Source organism: Nyctereutes procyonoides, unplaced genomic scaffold, assembly GCF_905146905.1.
Source record: "Nyctereutes procyonoides isolate TBG_1078 unplaced genomic scaffold, NYPRO_anot_genome, whole genome shotgun sequence".
Lineage (NCBI taxonomy): Eukaryota > Metazoa > Chordata > Mammalia > Carnivora > Canidae > Nyctereutes > Nyctereutes procyonoides.
The window spans coordinates 434,981-454,974 of record NW_026575152.1 but is presented as its reverse complement, the minus strand read 5'-3'; the positions used below and the strand labels follow the sequence as shown (position 1 = coordinate 454,974).

The following is a 19,994-nucleotide window of genomic DNA, read 5'->3' as shown; positions in this document are numbered from 1 at the left end:
TCAATAGAAGCAGATCTGAAAAAGAGAAAATTTTAAAGCTCTGTCACTAATGGGCACTTGTACACATAAGGAGAGTTAAAAGTGTTTCACCTAAAATCTACAGTTAGACCAGTCACTTCAGGTGTACTTCAGGTAAATAGATTACAAGTAAATTGCAGGCATTTCTTTAAGTGAAAAAAGCTTTTAGATGATTACATAAGTCTCGTGAAACTAATTTTATCATCATTGAAACTCCATGTAATTTTCTCCTAAGTAAATTTCACTTCCAAATGCATCACTTAAGATTGTGATAAAATAATCCTAAAACTATATCTTCCATTTGCTTCCATCGATCTGCTGGGAAACAATGTGATTATAGACATACAAAAGGAAGTTATACTCCAATTCCAGTATTGGCTGAATATCTTATATCAGACTTACCCTCTCACAAAAGCAGGCAGAAACTGTTGAGGAGATGACCTTTAAAAGAAGGTGACAGAACAAGAAGAGATTCACATTTATATGACTTTCTCCCTGAGCACACTTCCAAGGCAGCTAAAACTCAAGAAGAAAGTTTGTTTTAAGGCTTGCAGTGTCATACGATGGAGTTCAAGGCTGCCAAGACATCTGAAAATTAAGAGGGAATTCTAGAAAGAATAAAACCACAGAAGGAAAAACTACAAAGTCTACGTAAAAAACAAACGGCCCTCAAGTTTTGGTTGACCCTGAACTGTGTATGCACAGGGGAGAAACAAGGAGAGTAGAAAGCAATAGCTAAAAGGCCAAACAAGTTCATCATAAAATTGCTGCCATACACCACAGAGTAGACAAAGCTAGGAGTTTACGCTCTGCCAAATTAGAAGGGCTGGGTAAATGCTTCTGGTGTTCCATTGAAATCCCAGCAAAATCTTGCAGGATTAAAATTATGTCTCAGGATAAAATACAATTTTCTTAAACAAAGAACAAGGTTGTTATGTTGGATTTTACGTTGATAAAATCAAAATAAAAATATTTCTACTTATCAAAGACAATAGTAAGAGAAAAAGAGTAAGCCATACAGATATATCTGACCTGTATCTCAATATATGAAAAATTCCCAAAATCAATAGTAAGAAGACAACACAATAAACATTAGCAAAAAACTCAGTCACTTCACAAAAGAAGATATACACATTTCCAATAAACACATGAAAATATGCTTAATTAACATTGTTAGTCTTCAGGAAAATGTAAGTGAAAACCACAGTGATTTACATTTCACATCCACTGGGATAGCTACAATTAAAAAGACCACCACCACTGAATACCGGCAAAGATGCAGAGCAAATAGAACTTGGAGATACTGGGGTGTAAACTGTGTAGAGACCACTTTGAAAATCTATTTGGCAGGTTCTTACTAAACTAAACATATACCGAACCCATCACCCAGCAGTTCCAATCCTAGGTGTTTACTCAGGAGACAGGAAAACCATCATCTACAACAGACAAACAATCGTATTTACATCAGCTTTATTTGTAATAGCTCCAAGCAAGAAGCCATCCAAATACCCAACAACAGGGGAATAGGAAAACAAATTATTGTCTATTCAGGCCACAATATTACAAGAAATAATCAAAGAAGTAACTACTGATCACAAACCAATGTGGATATATCTCAAAAGCATTGTATTGTTCAAAAGAAGTCAGAGACAGAAGAGTACAACTATTTGGTTTTATTTGTATGAATTTCAAGAACTGACAAAACTAATCTATTATGATGATAGAAATCCAAACAGTGATGAAGTTTAACTAGAAGAGGCCAAGGAAGGGGTGCCTGGGAGACTCAGCTGATTAAACAGATGGCTCTTGATTTCGGCTCAAGTCGTGATCTCAGGGTCCTGGGATGGAGCCCCATGTCAGGCTCCTCACTCAGCAGGGAGTCTGCTTGAGGATTCTTTCTTTCTCTCTCTCCCTCTCTCCCTGCCAATCCCCCCGTTTCTGTGTGCTCTCTCTCTCAAATAAATAAATAAATCTTTTTAAAAGTTTTATTTAAAGAGTGCAAGGAAAATTTCTAGGGTAATGGAAATGTTCTGTATCTTAATTGGGGTGGTAGGTTCATAAGTGTATTTTTAATCAAAACTTACTGAATTAGCCATTTAAGATTCATGCTTTTCATGATATATATTTTTTATGTCAGTAAAAATGTTAAAGGGGGCTGTACCATGGTATTTAGATTGGAGTTGGGTTAAATATAGCATGATTAGGGTTTGGATTGGATTAAATGATTTTGGTTAAATATGGCATAGCCAGATTATAAGAATTACACACACAGTATATATCTACTCTAGGAGGTTCCTGACTTGGCCCTCCCCCACTCATCATAGTGGGTGGGGGGCCCTCCCCTTCCATCATCATACTACCATACCACAGAAATATGGGTTTCCTGGAACATACCCCCCCTTTTTTTTAGATTTTATTTATTCATTCATGAGAGACACACAGAGAGAGAGGCAGAGACATAGGCAGAGGGAGAAGCAGGCTCCATGCAGGGAGCCGGATGTGGAACTCCATCCCGGGTCTCCAGGATCACGCCCTGGGCCGAAGGCGGCACTAAACCGCTGGGCCACCCGGGCTGCCCACATGCCCCCTTTTGATGCTTTATTCCTCGTTCCTATTCTTTAGGCCTATTTCCTTTCCTCATTTTTCACCCTTTTCATAAATCCAGGAACTGCTCCAAAAACTGAGGGCCATTTTTAGCTAAGGCATCCCTGTAACACCAATCCCAAGTGCTGAATTGTTTTTACATGCTGGTAGTTTCCAAAAGTTCATCTACAAGTAAGGACAGTAATTGAATCTGTACAAGATTAAACCAACCAAAATATGAACTTTGGCTGTATTTTTGAGGCTTCAGTGAAACTTCAAAAGTATTTCTTATAAAATACTTACTGGGATTCTGTGTCATTTCTGACCAGAATTTGTCCTCTTCCTTTGTTTACCTGTCTGTAAACTTTTATGATGATAATTTTTCATCAAGCCACTTTATAGAATTTTATCCAAATTGATGCAAAAACTAAGTCTCCAGCTTCTCTGGAAAAAAAAAAGTCTATTCTTTTTTAAGTAACCAAATTCTTATGAATAGGTCTGTTATATTACAGGTTTTTTTTTCTCACTGCTGGCCCAAGAAGTTGGTGTGATACTGAATTGTGACAACTGATCACCATATAAATTCATTTTTAATGCTCTTCTGTAATGTGTAATAGAGTGTGAACTACCATCATCTTGTGAAATGCCATCATGTTTCCACAACATGACAAAGTAATAATGTGAAAATGCTGAATTTAGTAATTTAAAATCTGCCATGAGCAGTGAGTGATATCACCAACACTAAGTCTTAATCTAAGAGTTAGTTTACTCATTTTCCACTTCATTTTATAAGAAAATCTTCCCATTTTGTTTTTCAGGGAGGATTGTGACATTACACAAACCTTTTTAGTATTAAGCAATAGTCAAATGCTGAATTTTTCCCTTAACTTTTACATAAATGTTCCTTCTTGAAGCAACTGATTCAATTAAGTATTGTCTGTATGGTGAGTCTAGAAAAAGATTCTCTGCCCTCAAGGTACTTTTGATATAATTGGGAATCATAATACATACATATGAGAGTTAAGTAGAAATCCAAGGCCATCATAGTTATATGCCAAAAATGGCTGTTTCTAGTGATTCTAGAAGGATACAAAGTCATACTCCTTCATAGAACCAAATACCTTTCAATTAGTGCTGTCATTATTGTAGCCACTAGCCATGTGACTAGCCATATGGTTATTTACAAGTAAGTGGATTAAAATTAAATAAAATGTAAAATGTTTCAAACCATTCTATTGAACAGTCATACCTATACTTGATGAGTCTGGACTTATACACTTCACAGAAGATGGTGCAATGTAATGATGTTACCTTACTTATACACCTTTATCCTAACAGAACACTATGATCTGTTTGTGTATGGCAGGAATTTTGAGCTGTAAGAACTTTCTGTCCTTATTTGGCCCTTCTCATCAATGTTGGAGAATTGGGATATAGTAATTATTGAATTAATAGGAAGTTCAAAGTACGATGGTCTTCATGACCAAAAGAAAGTAAATGAAGCAATTATACATAAATAAGATGTATCAGGTGCCTGATCCTGACAATATTGTCAACCCTAGGCTAGGCATGGGGGAGGCAATGGGACTTGGATAAGGATGCAGTCTTAGCCTACCAGGAGTTTCCAGTTACATGGGCTTGAGCAAAATGAAGAGGCAAATACAACCCAGTGTGCTAACATGCTGTTATAGGAGTATATACAAGATGTAATGAGGTCATATAGGAAGGACACTAACCTAAGTCTGGAGATCAGGGAGAACTTCCAGGAATAAGTGACATCTAAATCATTTCCAACTCTGAAAGGATTAGCACAAGTTAAAGCAGTTAAGATGGAGTATGACTGGAAGAAAAGAGTGGGTAGGAAAATTCCTAGCAAAAGAAAATGAATGTCAAAGAACCAAAGGCAAGAAAATATTTAAGCCATTTAAGAAACTGTAAGCATTAGAAATAAGAGCTGAAGCACAACAAGTGAACCCAATTGGAGATAAAGTCAACCTCTTATGAAAGTTGAGATGCACATTTTAGGATTTATTTTGTTTTACAATGTAGTTTCAAAAGTCAACTGTCTAATATACTTTCAGAATATGTACACACATACCAATAGAAAGCATGGTTTGTGAAAGAAAGTGTAGACACATAGTTGGCAAGACCTAGCAATTCTAGTAAATCCATGTTGGATTTCTTCCAAGCCTCTGCCATTATCGTTTTGTATTAACATATAGTTCTGATCTTTTATCAACATATTGTTTAAAGTTAAGTGTATGTTAATGGTCCCCCATCATGAATCAAAACAAATCAGTTATTAAAGCAAAGCAATTGGATTATGTGATTATGAATACTCTAGTACTTACAAACTTATAAAATCATCATAGGTTTCAAAATCTATTATCTTGTTATATATGTTAATTATGCCATTTATAAATTCTAAACATAAAAATATTCAGGTTTTTTATTCAGTATTTTTTATTAGATACCTAACAATGGAAAACCTGACTACATGTAAATCAGGAAAACCTGATTATATGTAAAATAAACCTGACTTAATTTTTTTTAATTTATTTTAAGTTTATATTTTTAATTACATATTTACACAGGTATATGATTTTCATAAAAGTATAAATGTTACTACACATGTCATCTTTAGAGCATTACGTTTCCTTTCACTTTTCAGCATGGCTTTCTTCCATTCTTCTCTCGACTACCTCCAACCATACTTTTATATCCTTGACAGATAACCAACAGGATATATTGTATTCTTCTTTATTTTTATCTAAACATTTTTCTAGTAATATAATAATATGTATATACATAGTCCCACATAGTTTTATAATTTGGAATCATTGTTCATTTTTAAAATGAGATTACATTATCAATAACTTTTGCACCTTGCTTTTTTTCATTCTGCAAGTGCATCATATAAATCCTTCCATGAGGGGCACCTGGGTGGCTCAGTCAGTTGGGCAACTGACTCTTGATTTTGGCTCATGTCATGATCTCAGGATTGTGATATTGAGCCCCATGTTGGGCTCTGCACTCAGCGCAGAGTCTGCTTGAGATTTTCTAACTCTGGCCTCTCCTACAATTTACCACATGCCATGACCTTTGTATGTTATTAGTTCCCTGAATACTCAACTTTGCCATTTACATGCTCAGACTGAGGCTGAGAGGCTGATAAATAGTTTGATGTTATAGTCTCTGTTTCTCCCTAAATAAAATATAAAATGTTAAAAGGAAAAATAAAAACGAATCCTTCCATGATAACTTGTATTGCTCTAATAGATTCCTCTTAATGTTTCTATAACATTTCATGGCAGGAATGCATCATCATAATGAACATTACCACTATTTTTAATTTCCACAATAAACAATGATACACTGAGAATCCTATGCTTTAATCTAAAATTTTTATTTCTCTTGGATATATTTCTGGGAATGGAATTCCTAAGCCAAAAGTCATCTGTATTTTTTAAATTCGAACAGAAGTTACTTTGGAAAAGGCTATGACATTTTCCCATTTCCACTAGTAATGTGTGAGATTACACTTTCTCCACCAGCAATATATGTTAAATGTTGTCAGACCAATAGATATAAAGTAGTAGCTTACTGTTACTTTATTTTGCATTCTCCTAATCACTAATGAGTTTGGATATTTTTCCTATGCTTGTCAGACATGTATATTTGTTAACAATTTCTTCTTTGGACACTGTAGCTATTTTTCTTTTGCATCCTCTATTCTTTGTTAGAATAGAAGATGCTTAATTAGAGGAACACTTGTATATTTATAAATATTAACTCTTTGTCCCCTGTGTTCTAACTTTTTTTGCAAATCTATTGGTTTTCACTTTGTATATGTATATCTTGCTGTACAAAGGTATATTAAAATGTTTTATGTAAAAAAGTCTGCTTTATATATTTTTTTCTAGATTTCATATGTTGGTTTAAAAGTCCTTTCTTACATGTATTACATATGTTCCCCTACTTTTTCTTGCGGGGCTTTTATTATTTATTTTGAGCTATTTAGTCCAATTGGAAATTTTTTTGAGAGGGGTTAGAAAAAGATTTGATGATTTTCTCACAGATAGATAATGATGCCAACAACATTTACTAGTATATTGACCAGCTTTTTAGAGAGACAACCCAGACCACAGCTACACCCCATCAAAAACATATAATAATATATATGTAATAAAGACATACATTATTTTACATTATTACTTTAATGTTAAAACATGAAACTAGGCCTTTATTTGGAATTCTGTATTATTCAATATTATTCATTCCTTACTAAAAAATGCTATTGTTTAAACAAAAAATGAGACTAGTTAACTGTCAAATAGTAATAACTATATTATATACTATATATATATATATTTATATACTGCTATAGTGGTATTAATTAAACAAATGATATGTGTGATAAAATATAACAACATTTTGATAAGGTTTCTTTTTGTCCTTTGATAAAGCAGTTACTTTTACTCTTTTAAACTCTGTATTAGATATTTAAATTTTTAGACTATATTTAAGACACATAAAGGTAAGACTTTTCAAAAGGGAAACAAATACAAAAATATTAATTAAACATAAGTGGATTTAAACATATAATTAAACAGTAAGTATATTTAATAATAACAATGTCCCATTTCTCTCTGTCCCATAATACCGTATGATAATTTTACTCTTTCTGTTCTCTTTCTAATAATACTTCTCTGAGTTGCCTGCAACCTTCAGGGCATCCTTCTTTTATATAGTGTTGAAACTAAATATAGTTAAACATAAAATTCACTTTGACTTGCAACTCTGCCCACATTACACCGATTCTGGTGTCATTCCAGTTCGATGACATCAAGTTAAATAAGCTCTTAACAAAAATATTTGAGCACAAAATACTTAATGTACTTACTTATTGGCAATAGCAGATGTGTTAACTTGTAGGGATTAGGTTCTAGCTTCCCATACACTTTGATTCTATCAGCTTGCTTTTAAAAGACCAGCTTTTTGTCAATCATAACCTTTGCATCTATAAATCTATTGTATAGATTAAATATGTCTGAGATGTGTCTACCATTTTTAAACACTGAAGCACATGAGATGTCATCCTAAGTTCAAGTCCTATTTCTTAGCAGAATGATTTTAAAGCACAGATGAGGTCATTTGAATTTGTGAAATCAGTGCAGAATTCCAGAAGTTACAGTTTTTTAAAGAGATTGAGAAAATCCTATCTAACTTGGCTACCTTTTCTATTTTCTGGTGACTTAATTTTTTTATTATTACTATGCTGAAGTTTCAAAAAATATGTCATTTTTTCCCTATGAGTTTTTGTCATAATCTACACATAAAATGGAACAACTCAGGTGCAGTCAGTTCATCTTTTTCCAAGCTCTCTATGGTTTCTTCAAAAATAATCATCAGTTTTGTAACTATATACATTTCTGTTTCACTGTAATCATTTTCTTCATTGTTATCTTCAATATATTTCCAAATTAGAAAAGAACATTCTTCTTGTTTCACACTTTGAAAATGTGATTTTTTGGTAATCCAATATTTGAAAAATTAATAGTTATTTTGTAGGCATATGTCTAAGAAGGCCATCTCCTTCCATTTCTATTAAGTAAATGTTCATAAGTACTTCACACATTTTGACAAAACTGAAAAGTGATCAAAATTTTAAATAATGAAAGCTTCACTATCACAGGTAAGCAAATCACAAAGCCCCTTTCTGCAGTGTTATCTATAAGGTGTATGGAATATTTTGCAGATAAGATCTTTTGCTTTTCTTTGATAAGTTTATCTAATGAATGAAATTTGACGAAATTTACATTTGAAATATCTGCAGAATATGTAGATAGATGATTTAAAGTATCTGTATTTGTACAAATTATCAGTTGACTTTTGTTTTACATTTTATGCAGTTTTATTAAAATCTTCATAGAACTTAAGATGATTTGACACTACATTTTTAATTTTTTTAATTTAAGTTCAATTAGCCAGCAGTTAGTACATCATTAGTTTCAGAGGTAGAATTCAGTAATTCCTCAGTTGCATATAACACCCAGTACTCATCACATCACATGCCTTCCTTGATGCCTGTACCCTGTTACCTCATCACCCTATCCATCTTCCGTCCAGCAATGCTCGAGTTTGTTTCTAATAGTTAAGAGAATATCATGACACATTTCTTAAATCAAAATACCTAAGATCTAGGGTGATCATTTTTTGTTGTTGGTACTATGTGACACATTATTGTAGAAAACATGATCATTCAGATAATGTGTGTTGTTTGTTTATTGTGGTATGCTCAAACTAATCTAGCTACTACTGCCTTTGGGGAGGCACAAACTTTTGATTGATTTGGAAATATTACCTGCCTCATCCCCAACATGTAATTTTCAGTCTCTGTTATGTGCTTTCAAATTTCTTTTTCCAAATTCTTTTCTGCATATTATGCAGTATGCTGTTTTGGTTATTTACTTCACTAACCTGGTTATTTGTGTACCTCCACCTGAATAAAAAACACAGTCATTTAGCTTGCTTTTTTCATCGATGTCTGGGTCATGCTGGTATTGGCATTATAATCATTCTCATTTTCATCATCTGAACTCTTAGAAAAAATGATCTCAGTATTCACAATGTTAAAAATTAAATTAGCATCATCTTGATGCCAAGAACAACAATCAATCCACAGGCAAAGTGCTGTTAACAATCATGATTACAGTGCACTTAAGTTGCACACTTGCATCTCAGCACTTGTAGTGGTACAACAATGGATGATTGACTGTCATGAACAGCAAGTCACAATTGCCAACATCCGTGCTCAGGGGGAGAAAAAGGGAGGGCAGCTGCAGAAGCCAGATAAGCCATGTTATATCCATCTACTACAAAAATTGCCATCTTCAGCCCGCCTTTCAGGCTGTAGTATGGATTTTGTACCCCCATCACCACCAACCTTCTGGACCCATTGCCAACCAAACACCTAGACTTTTTCCTCCCAGGAATTTCCTCCTGATGTGGAGCTTCCAGTGCTACAACTGGGGCATCCCTGCCCAACTCCAGTTATCATCCTAGTCTCCCCATTTGAGCCTGTGGGGCATATGATCATTTTCGCCTTCAATTCATCTGTTCAATTTCTTGGTTGAGATATTGAGGTTTGTCAGTTTGTAGCCACATAGATCTTTTTATACTCACAGTTGAATCCTGTTAACTACTCTGTTTGTTTGTTTTTTAATTGAGATCTTACTAGTACCACAATGCTAATTTCCCAGAATGTGTTCTGCTTGTTCTGATTCATCTTTCCCACTCGAAGTGTGGCACTTATTATATGGGTTGTCATTTTTCTTTATGAGTTCATAGGGACTCAAGTCTGTTGGGTTATCCTAGGGATTGTCGGTCTTGCTACAGAAATTGAAATGTCCTCTCCTTGTGGGCGAGTAGTATAGAGAAAAGCGATTCACAAATCTCAGGTTCCTCTTGAGGAACCTGAATGAAGCCAGAGCTCTCCCAGTCTTCTGGTCTGTCACAGGCTCCATGAGGGGAAATCTATGCCCACCGATTCAATTCCTTCCTGGCCAATTTAAAGGCAACAGAACAGACATATTCATGGGAACAAGTATCTAAGGAAGAAGGGTAGGAAGATTTGAGATCTAAATTGTGGAACAAGCATTCCCCCAAATTTAGTTTCTTCATTGGCTTTCCTGGAGGTTTGACTGTTTTTTTTTTTTTTTCAGACCCTCAGCCCCTCCTGAAGGAGAGACTTACCAGTTTTTTCCCATGCAGAATTATCCAGAACTCCATGCCTTGCTAGCCTTCTATCTTCTAGACCCTACTAGCCATTTGTTTCAAGAGAAAGTTGTCAATGGATGGTGAGGTAGCTGTGTTCAGTTTTTCACATTCCCAGTGTTTTAATAAACTTAAAAAAATTAGTATACCAATAGCCTCAAAAAAAGAGAGTCAAAGATAAAATTAAGGAGTAGATATACTACTTCTTTTCTAGGTTAAAAAAAAGATATTTATTTTAAACACATTCATATCTCCCTTGTGAAAATTTGTGCCCTGTGATGACTATCTTGGAGCACAAATTCAAATTTCAAAATAATAGCAGGTAAAATATGGTAGGCCAGCAATTAAGGCAGCAGTAAACAAAACCATATATAGTTTAAGAGTCAGTCTTAAGCACCAAAATATGGACTTGAGCATGATTTATTTTGCTGGATAAATTCAGAAGAGTTGATGAATGATGCTAAATTATTAATTTGTTCAAAGTGGGAGAGGCTGCCACCTAGAACCATATGTCATAAATATTAAAGCAAGCCCATCTTTAGGAATTATGTGAGCAATGAATTATAAGGACCACTATAGATCGATTCTGGGTTAATCATAACTCTGCACCTGTAATTCACAAACACTTTATCCCCTACTGACCATTAGTTTAAATTGCAAAGATGTTGGCACCTTGGTGTCCTAAGTTAGAATTTATTTCCCACATTGTTCTCAGGCTTTTTGGGTTTTATTTTGTGAACAAAAATAATACATTCCCATACTGCAGCCTTTATTTTAATCTTAAAAAGCTTTGCCTTGGTTTTAATCCTGGAAACCTGAAATACTCAGATAGCAGTGATCACAAAATCAGTTGGCTGCAGGGGTCCAAAATCATATAAACCAGATATTCATTCATTTTAATGATTTTTTTTTAGTTGAAATAAGTTTTCTTTTTTTTCTTCCAAGTTTTTATTTAAATTCCAGTTAGTTAATATACACTGTAATATTAGTTTCAGATATAGGATTTAATTATTCATCACTTATATCACACCAAGTGCTCATCACAAGTGCCCTCCTTAATACCCATCACCCAATCACCCATTTAGCCCTTTCCCCCACCCACCTCCCTCCAGCCCTTCAGTTTGTTCTCTAGAGTTAAGAGTCTGTTTTATGGTTTGCCCCTCTTTTCTCCCACTGTGTTCATCTGTTTTATTTCTTAAATTCCACAAATGAGTAAAATCTTATGGCATATGTCTTTCTCTGGCTGACTTATTTCACTTAGCATAATACTCTCTACCTCCATCCATGTCATTGCAAATGGCAAGATTTCATTCTTTTTTATGGCTGAGTAATAAGCAACCTGTTTTTTAAAAATGCAACTTTTATTTATTTTAATAGTGTGATCACATAGCACTAAAGAAGTTACATTCTTTTCCTGGCTCTTGCCTTATGTTGCATTATTTTTATTTATATAAATTTCTTTTTTGGGATCCCTGGGTGGCGCAGCGGTTTGGTGCCTGCCTTTGGCCCGGGGCGCGATCCTGGAGACCCGGGATCGAATCCCACGTCGGGCTTCCGGTGCCTGGAGCCTGCTTCTCCCTCTGCCTGTGTCTCTGCCTCTCTCTCTCTCTGTGGCTATCATAAATAAATAAATAAATAAATAAATAAATAAATAAATAAATAAATAAATTTCTTTTTCAATCTAGATAGGCTATGCCTTGAAGGCAAAGGCTACCATATCTCACACCTTTTTATATTCCTATAGCGAGTATCTCCCAGAAATTGGTCTTTAATGTAGTGAAAAAAAGTGCAGAAGATGATCTTGAGCTCAAGTTTCAAATCTACCACTAATCATTGGTCTGACTTAAAACAAGTTCCATTACCACATCTGTGAGTTAGGCATCATAATATCAGCTCCTCACACTGTTGTAAAGAACAAACAAACTTAAGTGTAAAGGGCATTTTTTAAGAATGGGAAGAAAGGCTTTATAAATATTAGCTATTATCATGATAAAGAAATGGAGGACAGAGGGAGGATATTCTTTCTTCAAGGAAGGGATATCTCATCTTACCCTTTGGTTTAAATGTCATCTTTTCATAACTGTCCCACTGATCTTTTTCTTTTTTTTTTTGTTTTTTCTTTTTTTTTAGTAAAAAAGGATTGTCATTGATGTATCTTTGTAGCTAGATACTGAAGTGAGCTTTTAAGGAACTTGTTAAAGATTTGTGTTGGAAAGAATATAGAAAAAAAAGGAAAGAATATAGCTTCCCAATTAAAAACAAAGTCCTTGGGATAACAGGTTGTGAAATTCTATTTGTGGTGTGGGCTTCTGCAATTATTACAGGAGATGGCTGCCTAATGAATTGAAAAGAAAAGTGCTTTTAGCATTAGGTCATGATAGAGGTATCAGAACAGGGGCATTTAGGACAAGAGGATTCTACAGAGAAAAAGAAATATGCCACAATCCATAACATGGTGAGGAGTACAGGGGCAGGTTTTAAAAATAAATTGTCCCACCCTTCACTTTACTTGGCAAGAAATGCGAATATTTGAGAAAATAACAGTGAATGCTTATAGTTCTTCACTTACTATGGAAGATTGCAGAAAACTAGAAGGTTAAAAGAGTATGCATGAACAAAAAATAGTTTCCAAAGAGTATCTGTGTTTAATCAGGCACTAAAGATAAGGAACGTCAATATTTGGAGTTTTCTTCTACAACATTTCAGTTACCAAAATATTTGAGCAGGCTATCCTGATTCCCCTATTGAAAATTAAGTCCCCCTTTCTTTAAAGCACTTTAACATTTTAAGCTTTTTGTATGGTACTTACCATAATGTGCATTGTTTATAGCAAGTAATAGTTGACATTTCCATTACTGAGTTATAAGCTGCTTGAGGACAGGAGCCCAAGTCTTACCTTTATATTCTTCTAGATCCCTTTAGGATCTTCAAATTAATGCATAATGATTGCGAGTAAAATGGAATTCAAAGAAAGATTCCTGTAATAATATTGTGAAAATGAAACAAAGCCTTGTATTATCTCAGCGATGAGAAATCCTTCAAGGCTATTGTCATCTCAGCTCTATTATAAGGACACAGGTGTTGAGCATTGGCAACTACTATAGTCCATTAATCACCACAGCATTCTGGTATCTCTATTTTCAGAACCAGAGTGATAATATTGGAGGTAGATGCCATTTTGTATTCATTTCCCTTTCTCATAAATGGGACTTGTAATAAGATGACATAAAGTTTCTGGAGGTACTTTCCCCCTCTGTTTAACTTGGTATGAAGCACTCGGTTGGCATGGAATCCACTGTTAATAAGTCAATGGCCTATAATGTAGCTGCTTATCCAAACATGACTTCAAAAGGGAAGACCAGTTGAAATTTTTAAGTAATATTGATCACCTAGTCAGATAGAGTGAAAATCTCAAACCTTCAATTGTTAATTGTTAATCAGTTGAAAAGTGACTTCAGGTTTCGTTGGTGAGTATTTTCTAGATAGTTTTAACCTAATAAGTAAAAACTATTCAAAGGACAATGGTTGTATATTTTAGTAGTTGAAAAAAAAAAACAGAGATATTTTTAAAAGCTAAAATAGTTTGGATTACTATGCAGCATTTCATTGGTATTGCTACAGGCTATAATCATCCTGCTTTAATGGTTCTCTCCTTTTAAAAATGAATTCATAATGCTTTGTAACATTAAAATTATTAGAAACATGCATATAATGGCAACGATAATGTTAATATACACTTAAATAGAGCTTTACAGTTCACAAAGCAGGAACAGCAATGCTAGAATGCTTTGCTAACAGCAAAGCAATATGTCTCCAACTGGGGAAGTCCCTTGAGGGTTATAAAGAAGTCCAAGGGGATCCAGGAGGCCAAAGTGGCTATTTGAAAGAAGAGAATAGCAAAAATCATAGTAGGTTTTTAGAGGAGGCTTTAGGGTCACTGCTATCTCTCTGTTACTATAGATTTAGACCCAGAAAGCAAAAAGTAAATATGAAAGTTGGTGATTAAGGGTAAACAGAATATGCCAACCCCAATAGGCTACTTTGGTATATTGATGATTTTGAGCTGTAAGCACTTGAAAAATATCAAATGCAGGGAGAGGCTTTCTCTAAACAACCCTTATTTACCTAAAGATAAATCCTCAAATAGTAACTTAAGTTCATAAATTCCCTTCCTGGGAGTTTCATCAGTTATGAATGACTTTCATAACAAAAGAAGAGACTAAAAGTGATCACCACATCCAGATAGACTTTGTCACAAAATATCACACCTTCCATTTCTTCTACCAAAGGCCCTTCATCTTTCATAAATATGATTTACTCTCCCCTAAGAGGCCTTTCCAAAGGCCCTTTCCTTTCCAAATTAGATGACTTTTAATCCTGAATCCTAAAGCCACCTCTTTGAGTTACTCATTTTTTCCAGGATATTTCCCATGTATACATAAGGAATACATGTTGATAAAAATTTGCACATAAATACTGATTGTTAGAGGAAGTAATATCAGCAACATGAGGGAATAGGAGCTCGTTTCATAGAAACAACAATTTGGCACCATCCATGAACAAAATACTTTTGTGAGAACTTTGGGGTCTTGGTTGTGAAATCCTGGCATAATCTAAGGCTGAGTAAGAATGCTTTTAAGAGGGGTACCTGGGTAGCTCAGTCAGATAAGCATCCAACTTTTCATTTCAGCTTAGGTCATAATCTCAAGGTCTTGAAACCAAGCCCCATGTTGGGCTCCACACTGGGCATGAAGCCTGCTTAAGATTCTCTTTCTCGGGATCCCTGGGTGGTGCAGCGGTTTGGCGCCTGCCTTTGGCCCAGGGCGCGATCCTGGAGACCCGGGATCGAATCCCACATCGGGCTCCCAGTGTATGGAGTCTGCTTCTCCCTCTGCCTGTGTCTCTGCCTCTCTCTCTCTCTCTGTGACTATCATAAATAAAATTAAAAAAAAAAAAAAAGATTCTCTTTCTCTCTCTCTCTCTCCTTTCCTATACCCACCCCCCCTTAAAAAAATAAAGAATTCTTTCAAGAGACAGGGCTATATCTCAATGCTTGGCCAACCAACTGTTGTCCTGTCTACATTCCTGAAAGCAGCCTATCCCCTGAGAACTTGACTCTAGTACAACAAAGGTACAAGACAAATATGCTCATTTTCACTGCTTCTATTCAACATAGTACTGGAAGTCCCAGCCAGAGCAATTAGACAGGAAAAAGAAATAAAAGTATCCAAATCAAAAAGGTAGAAGTCAAATTATCTCTATTTGAAGATGATAAGATTGTACTTAAAGATTTATTTATTTGAGAGAAAGAGCATATGCAAGTGGTGGGAAGGGCAGAGGCAGAGAATCCCCAAGCAGGCTTCGGGCTGGGTGGGGAGCCCTGTGGGAAGCTCCATGTGGAGCTCAAACTCATGACTCATGAGATCACTACCTAAGCTGAAACCAAGAATTGGGAGCTCAACTGACTGAGACACCTAGGTACCCCTATATATTTTTAAAATTAATCTTAAGATTGCTTTTTATTTTTGATAAATTCATAATTTAGGGGGGAAAGTCACACTCATAAATAAAAGATAATCACTAAAAGGTAAACAACCCAGAATAAAGTTATCTTCCCTAAATGATGATAGAGAAGATTGTATAATTATTTGTTCCTTATTGCAATGACCACCAAAGGTTTTTCATCTATGTCCTATAGCAAAATTGCCATAGACCACATTTGGCAACAGATGAATTTAGAATAACTCAAGTTAGGAAATATATCTTGCCAACGGGGTACTGTTGATTATTTTTCTTCAGTGCGAGTTGGACTTGCAACATGCATTTAGCATATAGGTCATGTGCAAATAGATCATACCTATATCGGATGAATACAAAAGCCTACCTGGCTTAGAAGCCTGGAACCTGAAGGAGCCAGCATCTCTTGTAACAACTTGAAAAGTATAACTTCCAGGTTCCCAAAGAGAGAGGTAGAATTCCAAGAATTACTGCACTCAGGGAAGCTCAAAGACATGGCTTCTTTCCATACATACATTTATTGTACTCCCAGTCCAGGTGACATTTACCACTGAAGGGTCATTTTACTATAAGCTATGTTGCCTGGAAACATAGTTAACATTCTACTTTAATCACATTTCTTGGATAACAGAGCTATAAATTAACCAAAAGTCAAATTCTCATTCAGAATAGGTATTCAAAAATATAGGTCCTATAATGTTTTACACAATGAGATATACACAAATGTAATATGTTTTACCTTACCTATATAACTTAAAATTCCAACCTTAAATCCTATTTTCTTCTTTTGCTCTCCATATTTTCACAGGTAAAATATGGAAATTATGCCTTTGTATGGGATGCAGCTGTATTGGAATATGTGGCTATCAATGATCCAGATTGTTCATTTTACACCATCGGGAATACTGTTGCTGATCGGGGATATGGAATTGCACTACAACATGGCAGTCCTTACAGGGATGTTTTTTCACAGAGGTAAGATTTGCATGTGATCCAAATAAGGAGAGACAAAAAACAGAAAAAGAAAATCCACTTGGTTACCCATGTAGTTTTATTACATTTTGTTCTCTTCATTTGGAAAAGCAAAATAAGCAACAATAATAAAAGGTAGTTATAAATGTTATTTAATAAGACTTTAATTTCCTAAAGTATGTACTGAATTATTTTTTTCATAAAAAGGAAAAAATATTGCTGCATATAACTGGTTTTACTCCAAAAAATTGATATACAAAAGAAAGTAGTATGTCAATAATTTCTTTAGAAGTTAATTAACAGTTTAGTCTCTTGAGTTTTTAGGGACTAAATATCATAGAGTTAGAAAATTATTTCATTTCTAAGAATACCAAAGCATAAAACTAACTTAAGGACTGAGTCAAAGTTCTGATGTACTGAAGTACATAATGGTAGGGATGTTCCCATCTGAATTTTGCAAAGGAAAAGGATAAGAATTTAAGAGTCCCTCACCTTGTGTCAAAGTACAGGAGACTTTGTCATGGAATTTAGAAGATGGTTGATTAAGAAATTATATCCATCCTCAAATTAGAATTTTCTTTTATGAGCTTAAGAAAAAAGGTTTTGAAATGTATATTTTAGATTAACTATGTATTTGAAGGACTTGGGCCTGGGAGGCATTCCCAAAGATTACTGCATTTCATTCTATCTATTACCAAACAAATGTGGGGCCTAAGAGAGAGTGGTATCTTTCAGGTAGAAGTGTATTTCATTTGAAACTGGTAGTGCATTTTGTTTATTTTCTAGATCTTTCTATTTTCTAAAAGCCAATGCTAGACCAAGAGGGTAGTACCAGGAAATTAAGGCCCCAAATTTCAAGCTATTTGAGTTACATCATTCCTTCAAATTTTAGGATAGCAAAAAGCCAGGTATCTTGTGTTAAACAAATGCAAACAAATGAACAAAAAACACACAAAACAAAACAAAAACCAAGTCAGTAGTCCAGAAGTTGTTAAAACTCTTCCATTAGCTGAGAAAAAAAAATGTAGGCCTCTCTCCTTATCTGGTAGAATGGAAGTTGGATTAAGCCCAAAATCTTGTATGAGTCAGCCTTTCTGTGTAGCAAACAACCCCAAAGTATCAGTGACTTTTTTGCATTCATGAAACGTAGGGCTGCAATTTGGCAAAGCTGTGCCACAAGCTGCAGGTCACCTGCAGGTCTTCCTGTGCAGCTTCTCATTCCAGGGCCTGACTGGAAAAGTGGCCCAATCCAAGACAAGCTGTTTCATGACAATGAGTAGTTGTAAAAGGGGCTGCCTGAAACCTGCAGTGTTTCTTGTGCTTCTTGCATGGATGTGGCATATGTCACATCTGCCCACAAACCACTAACAAAAGAGAGTCTCAGGGATCCCTGGGTGGTTCAGTGGTTTAGCGCCTGCCTTTGGCCCAGGGCGTGATTCTCGGGCTCCCGGCATGGAGCCTGCTTCTCCCTCCTCCTGTATCTCTGCCTCTTTCTCTCTCTCTCTCTCTCTCTCTGTATGTCTATCATGAATAAATAAATAAATACATCTTTAAACAAAAAGAGAGAGAGAGAGAGAGAGAGTCTCATGGTGAAGCTCAAATTGATGGGGTGAGGCGCTGTACTTCACATAAAGGGAAGAGAGTAGTAAATAATTATGAACAATAATAGAATCACCCGGTGGTCCCTTATGGCTCTAAAAATAATCTAAAAATGACAAAGATGAAATAAGCATAAATTGGGAGAGAGGCCTACATTTTTTTTTTCTCAGCTAATGGAAGAGTTTTAACAACTTCTGGACTACTGACTTGGTTTTTGTTTTGTTTTGTGTGCTTTTTGTTCATTTGTTTGCATTTGTTTAACACAAGATACCTGGCTTTTTTGCTATCCTAAAATTTGAAGGAATGATGTAACTCAAATAGCTTGATATTTGGGGCCTTAATTTCCTGGTACTATCCTCTTGGTCTGGCATTGGCTTTTAGGGAAAAAAAAAAAAAAAAAAAAAAAAAAAATATATATATATATATATATATATATATATATATATATCACCACCCTGAGATATATATATCAGTATTGCTTGTTTATATTGCAGTAAATTGTGTAGTTGAGAAATTGAAAGAATTGAATATTATATGGAATAAAGAGTTAATCAAAGGAAAACATGAATGAAAGCTCTCCAGAGAAGGTGAGCCCTGAATCTGACCTTGAAAGATTAGTAGACAATAATTAGGCTGAAAGGAAAAAATCGATCATTCTCGGAGAAACGATGAAAACAACAGGATAGAAGTAGGAGAGAGCAGAATCTGTTGAAGAGCAACAGGGGCAACGAGTTCATTTGAAAGGAAATCTGAAGTTTGGAAGTCATATCATAGCCCACAAGCAGCTATGAGAAGTTTTGTCCATGCTGGAGCTCAGGATAAATAGAAGGTGGTATTTAAGGGATGATTCATCCAACTTTGCCATGAAGGATAGGTTAGGATTGGCAAAGACTAGAGCAAACCTGGAAGCATGAGACAAGGAAGGCCTAGTCCAGAACTGGGCAACGGGGAATGAGGAGGAAGGGACAAATAGAAGAGATCCTTCAGGCAAAGAGGCACCATTGTTTTTATTAACTTAGAAGTAAAGATGGAAAGCATAATAGAATGAAGGGGATGCCAGGGTTTATGGAGAAAGACCGGCAGAAAAGTCTAATGGGTACTTAAAATGAACCATGTAGTTGAAAAAAAGATTATTTATTCCTTAGTTGTGGTTAATTGGGTTTTTCTTCACTACAGACTTTTGTTGTTGTTGTTGTTGTTGTTTCCAGACCTGATTTCCAGGTCTTTTATGCAAAAAAAGAAGCCAATAAAATCAATACACAAACATAATAGCAATTAAAGAAATATTTAATAAATTACCCTAAGTGTTCTGTTTCTTATTATCCCTGTGGTGCCTTACCTAGGAGAGATTTTAATTCTGAGAAAGTACACTCCAGTGAACTGCTGAAAAATAATATTAAACATTGAGCATTATTTTTCCTTTGATTTGCATTATGGATCTAGACAATTTAAATTCTCCCTTTCTGTGGAGTTCCTTAATAATGACATCTGTATCCTGGTTCCCTGGACATCTGGAAGAAGAGAGATCA

At 35.1% G+C, this 19,994-nt stretch overlaps 1 protein-coding gene across 1 annotated transcript in view; it reads left to right on the top strand.

The window, feature by feature from the left end:
• The window catches only part of GRID2 (glutamate ionotropic receptor delta type subunit 2), a 1,428,782-nt gene that overhangs the window by 1,297,199 nt on the left and 111,589 nt on the right, over positions 1 to 19,994 (top strand). The window contains exon 14 of the mRNA XM_055313240.1: positions 16,703 to 16,869. Coding sequence (XP_055169215.1) covers positions 16,703 to 16,869 — 167 coding nt within the window. The remainder of the gene's footprint in view (positions 1 to 16,702; positions 16,870 to 19,994) is intronic.